The 21,011-nt window shown below is 45.4% G+C and overlaps 1 protein-coding gene across 1 annotated transcript; it reads left to right on the forward strand.

The window, feature by feature from the left end:
* Window positions 1–143: 143 nt before the first annotated feature.
* Window positions 144–19,926, forward strand: ADAMTS13 (ADAM metallopeptidase with thrombospondin type 1 motif 13). Its single transcript, XM_074161140.1, has 29 exons — window positions 144–226; window positions 559–887; window positions 1,459–1,742; window positions 1,942–2,083; window positions 2,459–2,598; window positions 3,374–3,457; window positions 3,543–3,667; window positions 4,440–4,586; window positions 4,898–5,032; window positions 5,588–5,738; window positions 6,407–6,511; window positions 6,983–7,134; window positions 7,262–7,325; window positions 7,865–7,991; window positions 8,206–8,354; window positions 9,716–9,836; window positions 10,430–10,510; window positions 10,783–10,964; window positions 11,209–11,344; window positions 13,061–13,190; window positions 13,870–14,059; window positions 14,749–14,866; window positions 15,219–15,348; window positions 16,226–16,430; window positions 16,931–17,243; window positions 17,622–17,768; window positions 18,237–18,413; window positions 18,758–18,942; window positions 19,233–19,926. Exons 3-29 carry the CDS (start codon window positions 1,518–1,520, stop codon window positions 19,389–19,391), a joined length of 4,020 nt encoding a protein of 1,339 aa, XP_074017241.1. The 5' UTR covers window positions 144–226; window positions 559–887; window positions 1,459–1,517; the 3' UTR covers window positions 19,392–19,926.
* The last annotated feature ends 1,085 nt before the right edge of the window (window positions 19,927–21,011 follow it).

Here is a 21,011-nt window from a genome sequence, read left to right on the forward strand (position 1 = left end):
CCCTCCCGGCTGCCCCTCTCTCTGCAGAGGATCATCTGCTCCCCTGTTTGTTTGAACCCTGCACCCTTTTCTCTTCCGCTCCACGTGATGTCCTGGGCCAAACATCGCCTCCATCAAGCCCTGGGCCGGCGCTGGTCACAGCTTCTCCAGCATGATCCTCAGCTTGACCATCCCGGCGCTCGTGATGCTCCCCTTGGGGTTCTGCTGGCCGCCGGCTTTCCAAGAGGTGAGTCTGACCTCCAGAAAACACAGTTTCCAGGAAGCCTTTTGTATTTCTAGGAAAAAAAAAAAAAAAAGAAAAAAAAGAAGAAAAGGAGACAACACAACGTGTTCTAAGCCAAAATCCATCAAACCTCACTAATCAAGAAGATAAAGCTGTTTCCTCTGGGTGGCTGTTGCGCAGCCCACGCTTAAGTGTGAAATAAAGCCATGAGAACTTGGCATCGGTACTTGTTGAGTTGTTTGCTGGCGTTCCTTCCAGGTTAGGTTCAGTTAAGCGAGAGTCTTGTGTCCATTTGTTTTTCCTATAAAAACATAAAGCTATTCCTCTTCTTGCAGAAATTTCTCGGCGCTTTGGATGCAGAAGATGTTTTCTCTTATTTTGGAACCAGCTCGGTGTCTGATGGTACGCAGGGCTCCTTCCTTCTTGGTTTTGGAACGCATCTGTCAGTTTATTTCTAATCCTGTGTGCTTGATAACGCTAAGGACGCTTATTAACGAACCCTGATCTGACAAGCATTTAGTGTTTCTGAGTCACATTACTCAGTGAGGCAATCCGTGTTTCGGCGTGAAGCGGTTGAAGAACTGGGTCAGTGTTTCAAGTCTGCTGGAGGAGATATGATAAATCTTTTTGCACGTTCCTCCTGCGGTCCTCATTCTCTGTATCGGTATGTTTCTAAGAGATGAACAGATCCAGGTCTTCTGGGTGGGAAGCTTTAGACTAAGAATAGCTTTAAATGCACTTGATAATTTTTTTGAAATAAACACGTGGGGAGACTGGTATTCTGGGTCTGGACTGATGGTAGTTCAGGATAAAGATAACGTTTTAAATTCTCAAATCCTGAAAGCGAGGGTGTAGGCTACTTGTGAGTTCACCTAGTGCTCATCCCAGTGTCTCTGTCTGGATTATGATAATTCCCACTCAGCAATACATAACATCTCAGGAAGTAAAACTGTCTCAGCCTTTGTTAAATGAACTGTTCTCCTTATCGAGAGAGCAAAAGCACCAATAAATCAGGAGCCAGTTTCTAAGCTGTTGTCTGTTCCCAGTCAGATTATCCTCACTTTGGAATATGTGAAAGCCTAGAAGTTCTTTGGTGACATGATGATCCTGAAAGGCCACTCTTGTCATCTGGAGAGTACTTTCTCCTAGAGAGATAGATTGTTATATTTATTTTCTGTGTGTCATTGTTTCTCATAACTGTTCCCCTTGTTCTTGCCTTGTTTCCTTTCTTTCAGTACCCGAGTTTGTTGTTGCCGAGCCAACTTGCCCTTGTAAAGAAGAACAGATTGGGCGGATGTCCTGTCGGATTCAGCATTGCTCCATTGAGGCCTGGGGGGAACTCTATGCCTTTGAATTTCTAGAGGACCATGCCCTCCTTTCCTCCTCCTTTGTGAGCAATCAAGTGGTGAACTCTTCCTTGAGCTTACTCAAGCGATTCTCAGGCAGCTGCTTTGCAGGTGGAAACCCACTGCGACCTCCTGGGGCCAAGTGTAGAGTCACTTACTGTGAAGGGCAGCTGGTGAGTGTGGACTAAACTTACTCTTACGAGTATTTACAGCTGTTGTAGGTTTGCAGCTTGATGCACCAAACCTGTGTGAACCATCCATTTAATAAATCTGAGCATTACAAAAGAGAAACAGGAAGGGTATGGTGCGCGGTTCTCCATCGATAGCAAATGTCTTTGGAATAACTCAGAGATGGAATTTTGTCTCCCTTAGCAAGGAGTCGTTGTTGCAGATGAGGAAAAGATTCACATAAGGCCTGTCAGAAGCAAAGATACGGCTCTGCTGAAGGACCTTGGCTTCTCCAGACCCCACGTTCTCTTCAGAAGTTCTGCGAGAGAGGCAAATACAGCGAGAGGTAACGTACATGGAGTGGAAGCCTTGTTTGTTCTGCTTGGAAAAGCTGTCTCCTGGTAGTGGGGTTGCTTGCATGAGCTCAAAGGAAAAAATTGTATCTATAAATATATGGGTATACTTAAATCTGTTTCTCAGCTCACTGAGGTGTAACCAGTGTGTTTTCATTTAGGTGTTTGTTATTTTGATAGCACAGGTGTGTCATTAAGGATGCTGGCAGGTGAAAGAAACCAACAGAAGTGGGCAACCCGAGCAAGCAACTGGGAAGAGTTATCTTCCAGCTGGATTACTCTAGTCTGTCAGGAAAAGGGAGTGGATCTGTGGGACCTTTTATGCTGTCTTGCATTTTAAACTCCCCGTGTCTCTTTGTGCTGTTCAGCAGGGCGGTTTCCTTCTCGCCTGCAGAAGAGGGCTGAGGGAGCTGTCAAACACCTGGAGCTGATGGTGGTAGCAGGTCCAGATGTTTACTTGTACCACAGAGAGGACACGGAGCGATATATTCTCACCAACCTGAACATTGTGAGTAGCTTTCTGTTCGGATTGCTGTCCCAATGTGAGAGCTCACGGTCTCACGGGCTGTGTCACAGGCAGACGGACCTCTCTGAGTGCACTTTCAGAGGGGTTTGTAGTTACCTGCTCCTAGTACCACGCACGGCTTGTGTGCAGGGTGTTCCTCTCTGCTTCTTTTGGCACAGCGTGGCAAGCTTTCCCTGGAGCAAGGAACTGCACAAGGAAAAGTGATTGTTAAAAGTTTTGGATTTGTAGCCTTAAAGCCCGTGTAGAAAATGTAGCTCTTTGTTTCATTACTAATTTTGTTAATATGTCAGATCCAGTAGCGAGTTTTACCACCAGAGCCTTGATCCAGTCCCTGTAGCTTTTCAGATGCACTGAATTAATCTTACGTTTTACATTTCAGCTTCTTATTTCTAGTACAGAATTTCTCTAAATGTCTCCCTTTGCTATTATTAAGAATTTGTTTATGCATTTTCTCTGTGTGTGTATTGAAAAAAGAGTCTTTAGCTTTCACCCTCCTACACTGTGGAGCTGTTTTCCGTGCAGATTTTTCTTTCTGCTGCAGAGCATCTGACAAGTCTAACAACAGTTCTCATCTGTTGATGGATTTATTTACATTTGTAGTGCATGCTATAATCTTGTACTTCCTGGTGATTTTCTAGTTGCCCCTTATGGTTGCCAGGTGTGCTACCTTTGTAGCGAATGCAGTCCTGTTATTGGGAACAGGTAGTGGGAGTCACTAAGATGCCTTCTTTATTGAATCCTTTCTGTCTCTTAACAGGGGGCAGAGCTGCTGAGAGATGCCTCACTGGGTGCTCATTTCAGGGTTCATCTGATGCAAATGCTTGTTTTGAGAGAACCGGAGGTAAGCAGGGAGGAGGATGTTCAAGTCTTGTCCAAGGGATTGCTAAAAATTACATGAAATTTGCAAACACATGCCTTTGCTCTAGGCAGAGGTAAACATCACAACAAATATCACCTCCTCGCTCATCAGCGTTTGTGAGTGGAGCAAGAAGGTCAACCCCCAGAATGACTCTGACCCCCAGCATGCTGACGTTGTCCTCTATGTCACCAGGTACCAAAGCTCTGGGAGGGGACTGGAAACAGAGCTGATGGTGCCCAACTGTTAGCGCAGTGATTTGCACTGGGTCTTCCAGCAGTTGGGCATCACAGAGTCTTTGGAAATGGGTTGATTCTCCTGTTGGGGGTTGATTCTTCTGCCCGTAGTGTAATGCAGTTAGTTGGAGGTGCTGTTTCTTCGGTTTCTGAAGGAACAGGAATATTCCCCAAGCTCTGCCCAGCCAGAGTTGAGCGGACATTGTGTCCTTCCAGAGCAGCACAGCCAAACCCACTGCAGCTTTTTGTGGGCAGAAAAGTCGAACAGTAACTGGAAGTGAAAACCCACTGGTATTTTCTATGGAAGATGCTTGCTACTCTGACTCAGACATTTGGTCTGACTTTTAGGCTCCTTGCTCTAAATTGCCTTGGCTAAATTTGTTGAAGGCAAACTTTTCTTGAGTGTAATGGCTTTGGTTTGGTGCTCTTTCTTCAAAGAGGTGATGCTGCTGCTCTGTCTTTTGCAAATAGAATTAGGTCATTTTATTCTGTTCTGCTCATCTGGTGTCATGGGGCTTTTTTAATGTAGAATCACCACATATTTTGAACAGCGGGCACTTGTAGGACCTATGATTTTGCCCCATGGAGCTCCATACATCAAAAGAAATATTAGGCAGCTGGCAAAGTTCGATCAGGAAAGTGCAAACAAATTCAGTTGAATGTCTAGCCCTGGCTTTATTAGCTGCAATGGTTTTTTGCTCTTTCCGCTGTATCTGTCTCCCTTACATTAGGTTTGACTTGGAGTTACCTGATGGGAACAAGGAGCTGCGTGGAGTGACCCAGTTAGGTGGAGTCTGCTCCTCCTTCTGGAGTTGTGTTATTACCCAGGACACTGGCTTTGACCTTGGAGTCACCATAGCCCATGAGATTGGGCACAGGTCAGTAGGAAAGCCCCAGAGCAGCCCAGTATGTTTTATTCAGGTACACACCCAGTTTAAAGGATTCTGAGGAAGGAAAAGGATCTTTTGGCATAACAGGGGGTTTCCCATAGATTTTGAAAAACTTCTGGAAAGAGTTCCTGCATGCTTTGTGGTAATTAGAAGCTGCAAAGAGGAGAGAAAACCTTTGTGACAACGGTAGAAGGAAAGGCTGCAGAAGGGGCTCAGTCCTTGCTTAGAGAAGAGAGGCTCCGAGGGACCCCAGCCTCTGGGTTTCTTCTGCTCAGGGCACTGTGCTTCTTCTGTTACAGTCTTGGAATTCCCCACGATGGTGAGGGGAATCAGTGCAGCAGCAGCGGTTACATCATGGGTTCAGCAGGAAACCACAACAGCATCGACCTCACCTGGTCACAGTGCAGCCGAGAAGAGTTCCTGACCTTTGTCAGGTAAGGGAATGGTAGAGTTCTGGGTGCTCATGTGGGAGCAGTTCCCTGTGCTGAGGGCTTAAGGGAGAGCAGGGAAAGACAAGGAATAAAATAAGACATTCCTGGAAAATGAGGAACTGTGAAAAGCTTGGGGTTTGTTTATTTCTTATCACTTGTGTCTGCTGCTGAGGTTAAACCCTGTTTTTGCTTCAAGTAACTGGAAATTACTTTGGTTAGTGACTAACAGGCCTGGGCTGTGTTGGACTTCTCAGACACTAGCTCAGCCTGGAAATTTTATTTAAAATGTCAGAGCATCTAGGTTTAAACAAGCATTGCGGGCTGCGAGCTGGCTGGGTGAGGAACAGGCATGAGTTTCTGTTTTAACTTCAGCAGCAGGGAACTGTGAGCATCTCCAGGCAGCTGCTGCAGCTAAATCCATCACAGCCCACAGTAAGCATGTGTTGTCTGGGAAAGCAACAGCCAACTCCCAGAATGAAACTCAGCACAAGTTTGCAAACATGTCATTGTCCTTACTGCCCACAGCTGGGAAAGTGATAATTCTTATGTTTCTATCAGCACAGGCCAAACAAACTGCTTAAATGACCTGCCGGACATGGACAGCAGCATCCCTGGCTGGAAGCCTGGCTTGTACTATGGAGCAGATGAGCAATGTAAAATAGCCTTTGGGAGCGTTGCCACAGCATGCACCTTTGCTGACAGCAATGTTGTAGGTAGAAAGTTTGTTTGTCTTGCTAGAGGCAGCAGTGAAATGTTCTGGAGCCAAGATTCAGGAAAAGGGAGCTAGGGACATTTTTATTATCAAGGGATGGAAGGTGCTTTCCTGCCACAGATTTCTTGGCAAAGAACAAACCTTTGAAAGGCTTTTAAAATGCTTTCCTTCTCTCCATCAACTCCTTTGTCCATATAAGTCTCCTTTAAGGTTTGCACAGTGCCCAAAGCCTTCTGTCCCAACAGGAGCCTGGTGGCACTAGTGTTGGGTTCACCTCCCCAGAGTTCTGTCTCAGGGAGCTCTTGTTCATTGAATTCCTTCAGCTTTCCCACCATTGCTCAAGTCCCCATGTCTGAGAAAGGCAGCATGGCTAATAGCTGCCATCTGGACAGGTTTTGTTAAAGGGGGAGCACTAAGGTGGGTGAAAATTTAGTTGCTTCAGTTGATCATCTCCTAGCATTACAGCTGGCAATGATGGTCTTTTGACATGCCCACAACTTTTGCCCAATAGCAGGAGAAATGGAGGAACTTCCTTGCATCATTGGGTAGCTGTGGGGAAACCAAACACCTGGGACATGCACTATTTAAATGGAACAGCTTTTGGGACTGCTGTCTTGATGAGCCTAAGCGACTGCCTGAACTCCCTGATTCTCTTGTCACACCAGGACATATGTGAAGTTCTCTCATGTCACGTACAACCAGGAGACAAATCCAGCTGTACTCGGCTTCTCGTTCCCCTCTTGGATGGTACCGAGTGTGGAATCAATAAGGTAAGGAGGCTGCTGGTCTGATGATCAGAAGTGGGTGTCAGTGCTGTGGAGCTCATTAGGGAGCAAGACATTGCTGGTGGCTGGAAGGTACATGACACTCTGTCCCTCGTCCAGGGAGCTAAGGCCAAGCGCTCCAGTCACAAACTAGCACCAGCTGATCTTGGTGTTCCCATCTGCTCTGTATCTCTGGAGTCACTTTGCAGGCTTACAGCCTGATACCTGAGCTCTCCTCCAAGGCTTTGCTTTCTACTTGAAATGACTTGTCAGGTCTTTGTTTTAACCCCAGACACATGTTAGACTGTAATTAGGAATGAGACTCTTCCAGCCTCTTGCGAGAAGGTCCCTCATTCATCTCGGGATTCTCTGTTACAGCAACTGCAAAAAGATGGGGAGTTGTGCCACCCTTGCAGATCCCAGCCCTGCTGGGTTCACTGTGGTGCTGCTGCCAATTTTGTATATTCTTGGTCCTAGTGGTGCTCCAAGGGACAGTGCAGCTCTCTGGAGGAACTCAACCCCATGGCTGTAGTCCATGGGCAGTGGTCTGGCTGGAGCCCCTTCTCCTCCTGCTCCCGCAGCTGTGGAGGTGGAGTTGTGATAAGGCAGCGGTTCTGTAACAACCCCAGGTAAGAGGAGGGGAGCTGGGCAGTTTGTGGTGCCTCTTGGCTGATTCAGGGACATGGGGTCTGAGTCTTGCTCTTTGCTTGGGACAAACCCGCCTCTGTTGAGGAGTACTTTTCCTGTCATTTCCAGGCCTGCTTTTGGGGGGCAGGAATGCCAAGGCACCAGCATCCAGGTGGAGATGTGCAATACCCAGGTAATGGAGCTGATCACATCATCTGAGCTTTTTCCTTAATGCAGTTTAACCCTTTGAGAGCTCTATGGTTTGGGACTGTACTTCTCACAGCTGATTGCTCTGGGAAGGAGAACTAAAGATCTGTTACAGCCTCCATCTGTCTGACAACAGGAGAGGTATTTGTTCCACTGTGTCTGAAGACAGCAATATTATTTAATAGCATTGTTCACATTTAATGAAGCATTTTCTCTGTGCCTTCATCGCAGGACAGACACTGAGAAAATAGTGACTCACTTAATGATAGTTTTCTTCAGAGGGACATTCTTATATTGTTCCTATTTTCCTTATCCATTTATTTTGTATAAATAGCAAAGATATCAGCTTCCAAACACAATTCTCTGCATATCCCACAGCCTCCTTTTGAAGTGGTTTTCTGTATTTTCAGTTGTTTTGGTGTTTTACTTACCAGCTTTCTGCCTTTAGCTAGTGGGTAAAATTGCTTGGGATTCTGTGCTCAGTCACTCCCTTTCATTACCCTTGCGATTCTCTCTGGGATGTAGGCCTGTTTGATGACCCAGCAGGACTTTATGGCTGAACAATGCGCAGCAACAAATTTAAAGCCACTGTATCTCACTGTAGAAGCACCGTCCTTTTATACCTGGACTGCTGCTGTTGGCTTTGCCAAAGGTAAGGAAAGACTGAGAAACCGTGGTTTTTTTGTGAAGGGGAGCGTTCATGGACCTGTCTGTACTTTGAAGGCAAAAGGGTGTTTCACTGATTGCTTTAGTTTCCATGTGAAACCTGGATACCCTTTCTGTCAGATCCTTTTGACTTCTTGCGTGATGGTCAGCCACGTGCCTTTCTGAAAGAGTGACTCCTCTCTTCTGGCTGCCTCCTCCAGGGGACATGCTCTGCAAGCACATGTGCAGGGCCCTTGAAAAGGAATTCATGGTGAGCCGCGAAGACAGTTTCATAGATGGAACCAGATGTGAGCAGGATGACTCCGAACACCGCGGGGCCTTCAGTCTGTGCGTATTGGGAAGTTGCAGAGTAAGTGACCGGGGAATCCAGGTGAACCTCTGGCATGTAATCTACACCAAAGGAGTGGGTTTATTAGGAGCAGGGGAAAAAAACCCACAGTGTTCCAAACAACAGAGCGAGCTCTTCTCAAAAGAAGAGAGTTTTGTTCTTAGCTTCTTGGATGGAGTCCAACAATCTACTGTTCCATGTTTGCATCCAATGCCAATGGCCTCTACATAAGCCATTCTGCTAATTATGCAGTAAGTACGTAAGGCTGTTCATCCTTAATTCAAGAAGCAATTGGTTTATGTGTTGGTTGAGGAGGCATCATTAGCTGTTCAGTTTGCATGGTCTAAATAACCCTATAAAATGCTGGCTCTGTTGGAGAAAAGTTACATGATTTGAACATACTGAGTCGGTGGCAAAATAAGGAGTAAAACCTGGGAATCGTAAGTCAACAAATTGATTGTTGCAGTATCACTAATCAAGACTGAAATAAAACTTTTTTTTCCCCTGTGTATTGGACGGGAGAAAGGCATTCTTTCATGATGAACTTGAATATAACTCCCCCGCACTGTCTGCATTTTAGTAACTGCTCAATGCTGACCCGGTTGTGTGTTTTCTGTTGTTTCTTTACATTCCCAGAATTACACTTTTTTAACATTTTATGTTTTTCTCATTATCCTCCTGTTCAGTGTTTTGTAATGCATTTCCACTACTGAACAGCAGAGGGTGTAGGCATAATCTATTCTGATTTCTGCCGTTCTGTTGGTGACAGGGATAAATATGTATGTTACGGCAGCATCCAAAGCCTGGGATCAGTGCCTCTAGCATCAGTTCAGCAGTGGCACATGTTTTGCTGCTAAGCCTGCTGAGATCCTCCTGTAGCTTTGTGTAAATTAGTCTTGTTCGTGGGAATGAGGATAGAGTCTCTTCTCTGAGCTCCATGGGATTGAAGGCCAGGCTGGAGGATGTGAGCTAGGTTTGGCTTTGGGGTTGGGGAGCTAAAGATTCCTTTAGAACCTGCCATTCATGTTTACTGTTCTCCTGGGCATTTTTTCCCTCCCACTCCTCCAGAAAGAGTTCCTAGAAGAGAGGGAGTGCAGAGCCTTTGTTTTAGGTCACAGGAGAAATCTTTCTGGGCTGCTTCTTATGGGAAAGAAAATGTCACACAATTAATGAAACTTGTCATGCTATCAGCTAACACTTTCCAACCCCTGGCCCTGCAAACTGCTGTACAGTGGTAGATCTAGGTACAAATGCATCTTTGTCTTCTTAAATTCTAATTACAAATGAACAAGGCAGTTCCAGGAATTCAGGCAATGTTGCCTTCATTCCCTTGTTTTCTTCTCAGAATAGACAAGTCTTGACAGACTCTCCCCTTTGCTCAGGCTTTCGGGTGTGATGGCCAGATGGACTCCGAGAAGATAATGGACTCTTGCATGGTCTGTGGGGGCGATAATTCCACTTGCACCAAAGTGAGTGGATCTTACACAGAAGGAAAAGCTAAAGGTGTGTAGTCCTCACCCTCAGGCGCAATATTATGGTACTGTTTGTAGGCTGCATATTTGTATTCATATTCAGTGTTCATTATCTTCTGTATGTGATTTCTTTCTGCTTTTGCCTGCTTTTATTTTATGGCAGATATGGTGATGGAGTTTGGGTAGTCAACAGAGAAGGCAGCTCAGATCTGCAGCAGGGAGGTGGCTGTTGTGTAGGCAGAGTGAATTTTTTGGTCATAGTTCTTCTCTGGAACTGATCTGGCTCTTGCAGTATCACATACAGATATTAGCAGAGAATACAAAAGAAAGATGAGATCGGGACACAGAATTCAGTTTGGTTTTGTTTGCTGTATTCACCATCACTATGTTCAAGCCAAGCAGATGGAGCTGAGGTCAGTGAGAATTTAGCCTGCTGGCCATCACTGTTGTATCCTTATTTTTAATAACCCCTGTCTGCAATTAAGCAATTGCTGCCTGTAAGGCTTCTCCTCCAATGGACAGTGTGCTAGTAAGGTGTAGAGGGATTGATTTGTAATCCTCAGCCTTTTTACTGAGGTACAGTAATGGAAGGTGACCATACCTTCTTTCTTTCCATCCTTCCAGAGTATGTTACGTTTCTCTCCCTGCCTTATAACACCACCTTGGTCCGTGTTACCAACCGGAGACCACTCTTCACGCATTTGGGTGAGTTGAATGAAAAGGAGAGGAGGGAGTACAGGCAGGGCTGAAACAAGCTTGTAAAAACAAGAAAATGGAATTTGAGAGGAAAGTTCTTGATGATGCAATTTGTTTGTGGGATGCTGTCAGTGAGAAGTGGTAGAAGCCATGCTCTTCAGGATGCCTGACTTAGATCAAATCGGTTTCTAGCAAATGGGGCAGCCTGTAGCTGCTGCCACCAGGGGATCCTGGTGACCACATGGTATCTCTTAACCTCACTGCTACTTTTGCTCCTCTAGCTGTGAAGGTTAGAGGAGAGTATGTGGTCGCTGGAAAAGGAAAGATATCTCTGAATGTCACCTATCCCTCGGTTCTGGAGGACAGCCAGATCAAATACAAAGTGTTTCTCACCAAGGACAACCTGCCAAGCCTGGAGGAAGTCCATGTGGATGGGCCAACACAAGAAGAAATTGAAATACAGGTAAATTAACATTGCAGAGTTGGAAAGGGGGCAGTCAGAACTGGCCAGGCTGAGCCTGTGTAGCTCTGCTGCAGTGCAGGATCCAGGTGTAGTACGGTTCGTGTCCAAGGCCAGTGGAGATGGTGTTCACTAAGAGTGGAGGTTCAGGATTGGATGGAAAAGGGGGACTATGTTCTCTTATCTCCATTCTGAGAAATGAATCTGAGTTTATTTGTGCATTGACCACAACTTTTTCCTTCCCCAGGTCTATCGAAGGTATGCAAAAGAATATGGCAATGCCACCAACCCAGACATCACCTTCAGCTATTTTGTCCCCAAAGAGAATCTGACGTATGTGTGGATTCCTCAGCAGGGGCTGTGCTCGGTGACCTGTGGGGAAGGTGAGGCAGAACTCAATCTTTACTTTCTACAGAGATCTGGGAAGACTTCTAGTTTGGCTGGCTGGTAGTCACCCCGATCTTACTCCATGGGCTCTTCTGGAGAGAACCATTTCTTTCTTCCTGCCTGAAAGAAACGTGACATCAATAATAGATACTTGGTTAGAACTTATTAAACAACTGAACTGAATTGAAAAGCTAATTGCTGAAAGCGAGCTGCAGTTGCCAGTGTTAAACTGAACCAAAGAAAAGAGTGGTACAGCTTTTGAATTAAATTAGCAAGTGAGCTGAATCATCAAAATGATAATGAAAATGTTTGATCGTGAAGAGGATTTTTAAATAGGTTTTACCTGAACTTTTGGTTTTAAGACTAAATAATTTTCTTAGATTTTTCAAACTTATCAAAGACTGTAATTAGAAGTTGGCTAAACATCAAAAGTCTGAGACCAGAGTGGTATCTAGTGTCTAACTAAAGCCTCAGAGCTAATTATGAAACTTCCTTCTTAGAATTCTATTCCTGTGCCGTGGCTAATCCTTTCTGTCTCCCTGAAGAAATCATAATGCAGATTGTAACAGATCACTCTGGCAGACAGTCTGACATCTTGTTTACCAGATAATACAGATGACACTGGCAAGTCTCGCAAGATTTTTATGACAAGGATTTAGGAAATGCATTAATGAATACTTAAGGAAGTCAATCTATAGGACTAGTTATGTCTGGAGAGCTTTTCTCCAGTAGATTCCCCAGGTGAACTGACTGCTGAAACCCTGAAGTAATGAACTCAAAGTGCTCTAGGGCTTCCCAGCTAATGCAGCCACAAAAAAAAAAAGCAAGCTGGGACTTAAAATAACAGGGAGTTGAGAATCCAAACTGAAATTGCGTCTTGAGAGCTGAAAGTGATGCCCAGGCCCTCCTTACCTCTAGACTTTATTTGAAACCAAGGAGGGTAGTGAAAAGATAATGTTGCTGATTGATTCTTGACGTTTGCTTTTCGGGGTCACGCTCTCTGAGAATCAGGGCTGCTTGTCTCCGTGGGTAGCTCATTCACTGCAAAGGAGACTCTTTACAGCTTTGCTTGTAACTTTTTTTTGAGTTTGGTTTTTCACTCGCTTTACCTGTTAGGTTCAGTATTGTTAAAAATCTTGTCAATAGCTGTAGTTTATGAGTATTTCATTTCTTGCATGCCACAAGCAATGCCAGTCTTTAGTTTCTCTCCCAGAACCTCTAGCCTAGTTATGGATCACTTTGAGGACATTGGCACGGTGCTCTCTGGGTACAAGGGCTGCGTGATGATATTACACGATTAGTTCTACAGAATGTCATTTAAAAATGGCTGACTGCTAGGGATTATTTTCAGCATCCTGTCCCTCATCAGTCAGATATCAAGATGGCTAGAAGTAATTTGGACCAAATTATGATTGATATCCTTGTTCTTGAAAATGGCCAGTTTAGAGCAATCGTTCCATTTTGGCAGTGGATTATCCATCAAACTTCTCATCTTCTGGGGTGTTTATCTTGGAAAGTCACTTTAAAACTCTTGGAAAAAGTTATATCAGAAAGAAGGGGGGGGTTGTGTTTACAGAAAGTCTGTATTAGCAAATATGCAATTTTCCTACACAGATGATTTGAGTAAAGCAAAATTACTGCATCTTCCTAGCACAATAGAGGTGAGCTGTTCGCTGTTTATAACTTCCTTTCCTTTTTCTTTTGTATCCCAGGGACACGACCAGTGGATCACGTGTGCTTTGACCAGACAAAGAATGAAATAACAGAAGAGGAGTGGTGTCTGGAGCTCCCACGGCCCCTTTCAGGGCATGAGCCCTGTGCCACGGAGCCGTGTCTGTACAGGTTGGTGCTCCTGGAAGCTCAGCTGAATTCTTGCTTCGCGTGTCCTTTCTCTGGCAGCTAACCCAGTCTCTGCAGTCTTGTTTGCATTGTGCAATGTGAAGAAAAAAAAAAAAAAAAAAAGAGGTATGAAGTAGTTTCTTCCTAATTATAATGGCGTAGTGGATCCCAAACCATGTTCTGTCTTTCCTGGTTGCATGAGGTAATTGAGATGTCAGCTGAATGAATGGGAGATGCTCCTTGCAATATTTTACAGTAGTCTCCTGAATGAAAATCCTTTGAGGGCATGGCCAGAAGATGATGTCTGCTCACATCCTTTCCAAGATTGCGCCAACAAAGATTTGATCTTACTCTGAAGGAGGCCCTTGTGTTAATTAGACTGGAAAGAGGACCAAGAGTCAAGCCTGTCCAGACATTGATCTCATAGACATTTTAGTGTTTAATAAAAAGTGATTACACTGTGAATTATAGCTCTTTAGCTTAGGTGGTTTTAGTCCTAGAGAGCTGTCAGTGCAAGGACTTAAATGTCCAGCAGTTGTCCTCTCGGTCACATCAAGACAAAGCTCTTGAAATAGAGAAACTGAATACTCCATATGGCCCATTTCTGTAATCAGTGGCATGAGTAATAAGCCTCCATGATCCAGATGAGAAATGGAGTGATAACAATGTACTTCCCATTTAGGTGGAAGATCTCTCAGACAGGTGAATGCTCTGCTGTCTGTGGAACTGGAGTTGCCCAGCAGAATCTGACCTGTGTTCAGTTCCGTGATGGATTGGAGACCGTTGTGGATGACAGCTTGTGCCCAGCCGAAGAAAAACCCCTCTCTGTTGTGCCATGTGTGGTTAACGTCTGCCCATTGGGCTGGGACAAAGTGAGTTTATTGTCTTGGCTTATTTCAGGAGTCTCACTGGGAGCTTTGCATTTGTGATCCACAGGAGGCTAGCAGTTAGGAAGAACCATCTTATTGCTGGATTCTGGGAGGGTGGGTTACACCAAGGATGTCTGCCTAGTTAAAGGTTCATCCTGTTGCTTTATAGACAGCTCCGTCCCTCTTGGTTTATGTTGCTGAACTCATCAATTCATAATGGTGGTTTGTGTAGGGCAGGTGTTGACTATGTTCCTTCTTAATTTCTTCTCGCAGAGTCCAACAAAACCAGAAATAACCCAATGTCTGGCGGGGGGAAACACCTCATGGTAGGGAAGGTTGCTGGCAGGGAAAAGGGCTTCTCAGCACAGAATCACTGGTCCAAATCTGTACTGGGAAGCCACTGCCACGTTTACATTTACAAATGGTGAAGATGCTGCTTTAGGCATCTCTAGTCTCAGGTATCTCTCTTCAGGAGTGTGAATTAGGTGGGGTTTGGCTGTTGGATGTCCTTAGCTATTGACGAAACTTATATGTTCTGCAAAAATGGAGGAAGTGCTTAAATGTGCCTCTTTCTGCAGTGACAGAAAATATGTTGTAGGCTTGATCTGAAGTATCCTCTGGCTTCATTAGATCGGGACCAGTGTGGAAAGCGGGTGCCAATGTCAGTCTGGGTCTTTTTGCTCTGTTCTGAGGAGGAAGACGTACATTTACTTCAGACTTCAGGGTCACTTGGGCATATCCAACTGGAAAATCAGACCGTGTATGTCTGGACCCCTCTAGCTGGAGAGTGTTCCGTCTCCTGTGGTAGAGGTGAGATCTTTCAGTGCTGCAGGGAAATGTTACTTGGCTGTAGGTGTGAGCTCCATGCCTGGGAACCTCGGGGAGCTGGTCTTTTTCCCTCTACAGCTCTTAAGTGCGTGTGTAGCTTTGGTTACAATTTTTTTTTGAGTCTGGAAGACTCAAGGGGGCCTGGCTCAGGGAATGGTTCAGAGAGCTGGCTGGCTGCTGCTTTGTTTCAGAGTTGGGGAGGATGAGTGCAAGAAATGTGCCTGGGGCTTGGGCAGAGTTGGCTTGTTTTGTACATGCAGATGCGACTGATGCTGCTTGGCTTATTTTCAACTCTTGCATATGTGCCCTGCAGTAAGATCACTTCACTTTCTAGGTAAGACTCAGATGCAGTATGTATGTGTGGCTTTTGACACGAAAGAAAAAGCCCAAGAAGAAAACTGTCATCCAGTGCCAAAGCCAGAGAGCAGGATGGAAGTCTGTGATCTCAGTCCCTGCCCACCAAGGTAAAGCAGTTATCAGGAGACAATGAGACAGTGAGAGGTCTTTCCTTCCTCTCTCTATCTCCAGGGACATGGGAAAATAAGGGTCAAGCTGCTCTGAGGATGTTATCTTCCTCTCCCCTGGTTTGAAAGCACAGCCAGCTGCAAAAACAGTAGCACTTGTCCGTACTCAGCAAACTAAGGGAGAGTCTTTCCTGGGCTGGTGTATTCTCAGGCAGAACCAAGCGAAGTCTTTGGAGTTTGCAGGGAAAAAATCGGAAAACCTCTTGATCCCGTATTGCCCTGGCGAAGTAGGAACAAATCCATAACTGCAAAAGATGGTGACACATTTGACATGTTGTCCGTGAGCATGTGTGTGTGGTCATCTAGGATATGGCTCAGGGCTGATACATTTGCTGTGGGACTGGAAAGCCACTGGCATCTGAACTTTTTTTACACGTTACAGGATGCCGCTCCCAGGATGAGATACCCTGGGTCGGTTTCTGATCTGACCGTTCAGTGGTGTGCGTTTTAGAAGGAGATAAGATGGTTTTTGCAGTTAAGCCTGTGTATGTCACCCTGGGGAAGACTGTAATGGACGCAGAGTAAAAGTCAATGTATTTTTTGAGTCTGTGGGCTTATGCAAAATGTGAGTGCCCTCTGTATGGGTCCAACTCCAAACCTGCTCCAGACTGCCCAGCCTTGGTTCAAAGGCTGCCTTCTAAGTACCACAGACGGCAGAGGTGGTGTGTGGCAGTGTGAGGCAGAGGGGTAAAAAAAAGCTGTTGAGAAGCAGAAGGGGGAAGGATGAGGGAGTTGCAGTGCATTTTCTACAGTGAGAGATGGTAGAGGGTGGGGATTCATCACTAACTTAATTTTTCTCTTCCATGTCCTCTGTCAGGTGGAAGGTGACTCCAGCTGGCCCCTGTTCCTCCAGCTGTGGGCTGGGCTTAGCTGTCCAGCTGGTCACCTGCGTGCAGATTCACCAAGGCAAGGAGATTTTGCTGGAGGAGCGTTTGTGCCCTGTGGCAGAGAAGCCCCTTACCAGCGTCCCCTGTGTCATCCGAATGTGCTCTTATGAATGGAGCTTCAGCGAGTGGACGGAGGTATCTGCTCCTCCTCAGGTGCAGCACGTGGTGTCTCGGGAAGCGGGTTTATAGCCGTTCACTTGTCTAAAGCACACACTGACGAAATACCACTTCTGCCTTGTTATATTTACTTCCCACGGAAATGCTAAGCTGTTTCTAGGGATGTTTTCCACCCTTTCCACTGTCCTATGTTTAGCAGCCATGGGTTTGTTTCCCATGTTTCTCAGGTTTTGGCTGCAGTTTAAAAATGGTCTTTGGCATGTTTTCTTCCGGAATTCATATGTTCTTGGAATTTTTGGGAAGTGGTTCTGCAATTCAAAGATATAGCTTGGAAGATCCCCCGGGAGGGGAGCCATCTTACAGCTGATGAAGCTAGAGCACTGAAAGGGCAAGTGATAGGACAGCATTGGTCAACAAAAGATCAGTCCCCCAGATCATGCCTGAGCCAATAAGTGTATTTATTTCTAAATGCCAACTGAAATACATGTATAAAGGCCTGTGGGTTTCTTCCTCTGCAGTGTTCAACTTCGTGTGGGAATGGCATTCAGACACGGCAGGATTTCTGCCTCAACCCGCTAACCCGTAAGCACGTGAACCCCATCTTCTGCAGGCACTTCCCCAAGGCCATTGTGGTACGTGGCTGCTCGGCAGGGCCCTGTCCTGAGCAGACGGTGGGACCCGGGTCCCGTGGAGCAGAAATGCAGACAGTGACACCAGCTGCACATCTGACGACTGCTGCAACAGTCAAAGAGGCAAGATACAAGGACCTGGATCTTCCTCCATCTGCTGAGCCAGCTGTGACTCGGGAACAGACAAAGGAGACCAGAGAAGGTGAGGAGGACACTACCAAAAGGTAGAGATAAGTGCTTACTGTGTGCAGCTGGATTGTGGTGACCCTACTGCCACACAGGGACAGGAGCATGGGAGGGAGTACTCCTCGTTAGGAGGGACAACACACTGTTCCCTCCATCATGCAATGAGCTGTCCATGATATCTGACCTATGGACAATGAATCCCTTCCCTGGGCATCCCCAAGCTCTTCTGACTTGGGACTCCTTGGGACAGAAGCTGACTCTTCCTGTGCTTTATCTGGAAGGCAGGCACGCTGTTGGCATGTGTCTGTTCATTGTGCCACAAGGGGATGGAAACTGTGTTTCAGCAGCTCTGCTTCCTTCTGGATGTGTTTCTTACCTGTCTCTTGCTGTACAGGTGTCTGTGGAAAGCTCTTTCTTAATGCCACCGGAGTCATCAACATGACGGGTGTAGAGAGCAGCGACTGCACTGTGGCCATTGGACGTCCCCTTGGGGAGGAGATCACAGTCAGTGTCCTGGAGAGCACCCTCAACTGCAGTGCAGGTACCCCAGGGCGTGCTGGGGACCAGCCTGGCCCTTTTGGGAAGTCTCCACCTCGTTTGTCCTTGTGCTTTCAGTGCCCTGAATGGTTCTTGCTACCTTGGAGCCTGTGTAATCTCTGAAACCAAGTCTTTCTGTCCCACCAAGTCTTTGTCAGATAGGACTCAATGAAGATGATGCCTTTCCTCCCCCTGCGTAATGGTGTCTTACCTGTTTTGTTGATAGATATTGGATGAAAGGAGGTTATGGGTTTTAAAGAAGCTTATTGCTTTGGTCTGTTATAAAATCTCTCTTACACCCTCTTGCTGGAATCAGTACAGTTAGATTAGTTAACTGGACTGTTTTCGTGACAGATTTTGATAAGACAGGGACAAGATGCAGAAATTACTTGATTCCAGACCTATGTAAGACAGGTTCCAGCCTTTTACTTAAAGTAGAAGTGTTTCTAATCCCTGTGCTCATCCATTCCAGGTGAGGTAGTGCTGTTTTCTGGGCGAATGATGTGGCGGACAGGCTGCAGGAAGCTCCCTTTGTCACTGATAAATTCCAGAACGAATACACTGATTGTGAAACAGCGTGTTTTGCTGCCAGGAAATGGGGTCATTCTTCAGTACAACAGCAAAACTGCAACTAAAAAATATTACCAAGGTAATTACCTTACTGAAAACTTCGCTATTGCTTTAGATTAAGGCTCACATGACAATGCCCACAGAATGCCACAGGTCATGGCTGCTTATGGAAATCTATGGAAACCTTGCTTCATCTTTAGCAGCTAATAAGCCCCTTCTTGAGGAGTGTTGGAATTAATATTATTTGTGGACTACCCCTCCACGAGGCCAGCCCTCTGCAGGTGTTTGCTGATGCTTGGAGGTTCCCAGATGAAAATCCTTAGAGAAACTTTTCTGCCTGTGCTTAATTTAAATGATTTCTTTCTTGGAGATGCTGGACACTTCTCTAAATTGTTTCTTTTCTGCTCCTTTTCCTCCTCTCAGATTGTGACAAGCAGCTGTTTGGTCCCCAAGGTGAAATACAGAATCCTGTGCAATTGCCTGATCAAAGGCAAGAAGTAGTGTGTCGGACCTTTATCAACGTGGCTCCTCGGCATCGCATAGCTATCCGCGCCCTATATATTGACCTGGGCAAGGAGAGCAACCAAACACATTTTAATTACATCCTGGTGAGTCAGAAACCTAAAGGGGATAGTTGGGATGGGTACAAACCCGTCTCCTCAGTAGACTCTTCCATCCAGATGCCAAGTTCAGTCACAAATCCCAGAGGGTCAGATTCTGATGTCTGTTTTGTAAACGTAGATGTGAATGAGCGCTACTGATGTCTACTGTATTTCTTCTAATCTTTGCAGAGGGCACCTTTTCCCCCTGAGTGACCAATTTGCATGTTCCCAGTATTTTGTGGGTACTTATACTTGTAGGCTGCTATGATATAATGGTCTGGTCTTTCTTTATGCAGGTCCGTGATGTAAGCACCATGAAGACGATGGTGTTCCATGGGAAACAACAATTCTTCTGGCAATCAACAGGAAGCCAAGCTGAAATCGAATTTCATGAAAATGTTAAGGATCACCGAACCAACTTCTGGGCTGAATATCACGCTGTTGAGCCCAAATAAAAGGGGCCAGGGCCACTGCACTGAGAAAGGCCATGGTCCAGTCAGTCACTGCTGCCTGTTCACTGCTCAAGGTCACACGAGTCATTTAATCTTTTTGCAACTGCTTCCCCATCTATTGAGTAAGAGCAATAATATCTACTGATTCCTTTGGGATCTCAGTTAATATCTATAAAGGTTATGCAAAAGACATGTAACTACCAAATATTTAGCAAATAGTCCTCATACAGATTTTCTATCTGGTTGGTATTAATGCAGTTTACGTGTCTGCAGTTGGTGACTTGGACGCTGAAGTCTCAGGGTCCTGTTTTGTAATACGCTGTGACCTTTTAGGATAGTCATTTAATTTCTGAGTGGCTCAGTGTCCCATTACAAACCTCTGTATACCTCTGGTGACAGCTGGTTTTGTATGGGAGGACTAAATGACATCCAGAGGTCCCTCCCCAGCTACCCCTTCTGTGGTTCCACTATTGTATAAGTGTCGGTGATACCAGCACTTCTTTTCTATGGGAAAATAAAAGAATTCTGTCTCTTAATGATAGGTTTGGTGCCAAGATGTATTTACTCTGATAACAACAGTAGTTGTGCTGTTAATCTGCCTGTATCTTCCTCTCGCAGGAAGTGTGCTCTGGGAGATTGTTGGGACTGCATGATACAACTTGTAGCAGGAAGAGGTATTTTAGAGCAGTGAGAAATATTCACTCCAGTTTGATTTAAATACATTTTTAGGTTGTTTTTATTGAATATCTTTATATTCAATAAAGTTTTTAACAGTGAACGTTTTAATATCTTGAACATTGGACCATGCTTTGGTCCAAATTTGTCATCCTCCTCAAAAATCACAATATATTGCTTAAGGGGTTTTTTTTCCGCACCTGGAGCCTGGCTGGACACATCTGCCCTTGCTCTTTGTGCTGGATGCACTAAATGGTTCTGCCTGGGCAGTTTTAACCCTGCTTCTGCTTTCCCTCACTTGAATTCTCTGACAGCTTTTTACAACCGCAAAATCTTATTGTCTTCTGCCTTCTTAATAGTTGTTTTTTGCTGGTTAAGCTGGGAGTTTTTTGCTTGCCAGCCTCCAGATTTACGTTCCATTCCTGGAAGAGCTAGAAAGTAGATTCTTGAAGCGAGATCCTTGAGGAGCTGGATACGTCAGCTATCCCAGCGCGGTGCGTGGGTGATGCAGGCGCTGGGCCTTCATTTCCTGTGGAACAGGAGATGTTAAGGAAAAGACATCCTTTTCTTAATCCTTTTTTGTAACCTTGCAGCAGATGGGATCTGTCTTCCCGCTCTGCTCTGGATCCCAACTCTCACTGCTATTTATTGTTCGAGATCAACTATGCAGAGTCCCTGGTCTGCAGAGATGGGCTCTGCTTTCTGACTCCATGTTAATTTGAAAAAAAAATGCAGCTGTTGTCTTTATAATTTAAGAGAATTAAGGCTGTTTCCCTGGACCATTTGTTTGGATGCCAACAGGTTGCCAACTGAGACATCTCTGTCTTGCAAAGTCCTAATCCTCCTCCCATTTTCTAGGGGGAAAAACCTGATTATGTTCAGATTTAAGGGAGCGTTTCCCTCTTATCTCAAGGGTGGGATTTTGTAACGCCATGAAATTCCCGTTAA

This window comes from Numenius arquata, chromosome 19 (assembly GCF_964106895.1).
Source record: "Numenius arquata chromosome 19, bNumArq3.hap1.1, whole genome shotgun sequence".
NCBI classification, from domain to species: domain Eukaryota; kingdom Metazoa; phylum Chordata; class Aves; order Charadriiformes; family Scolopacidae; genus Numenius; species Numenius arquata.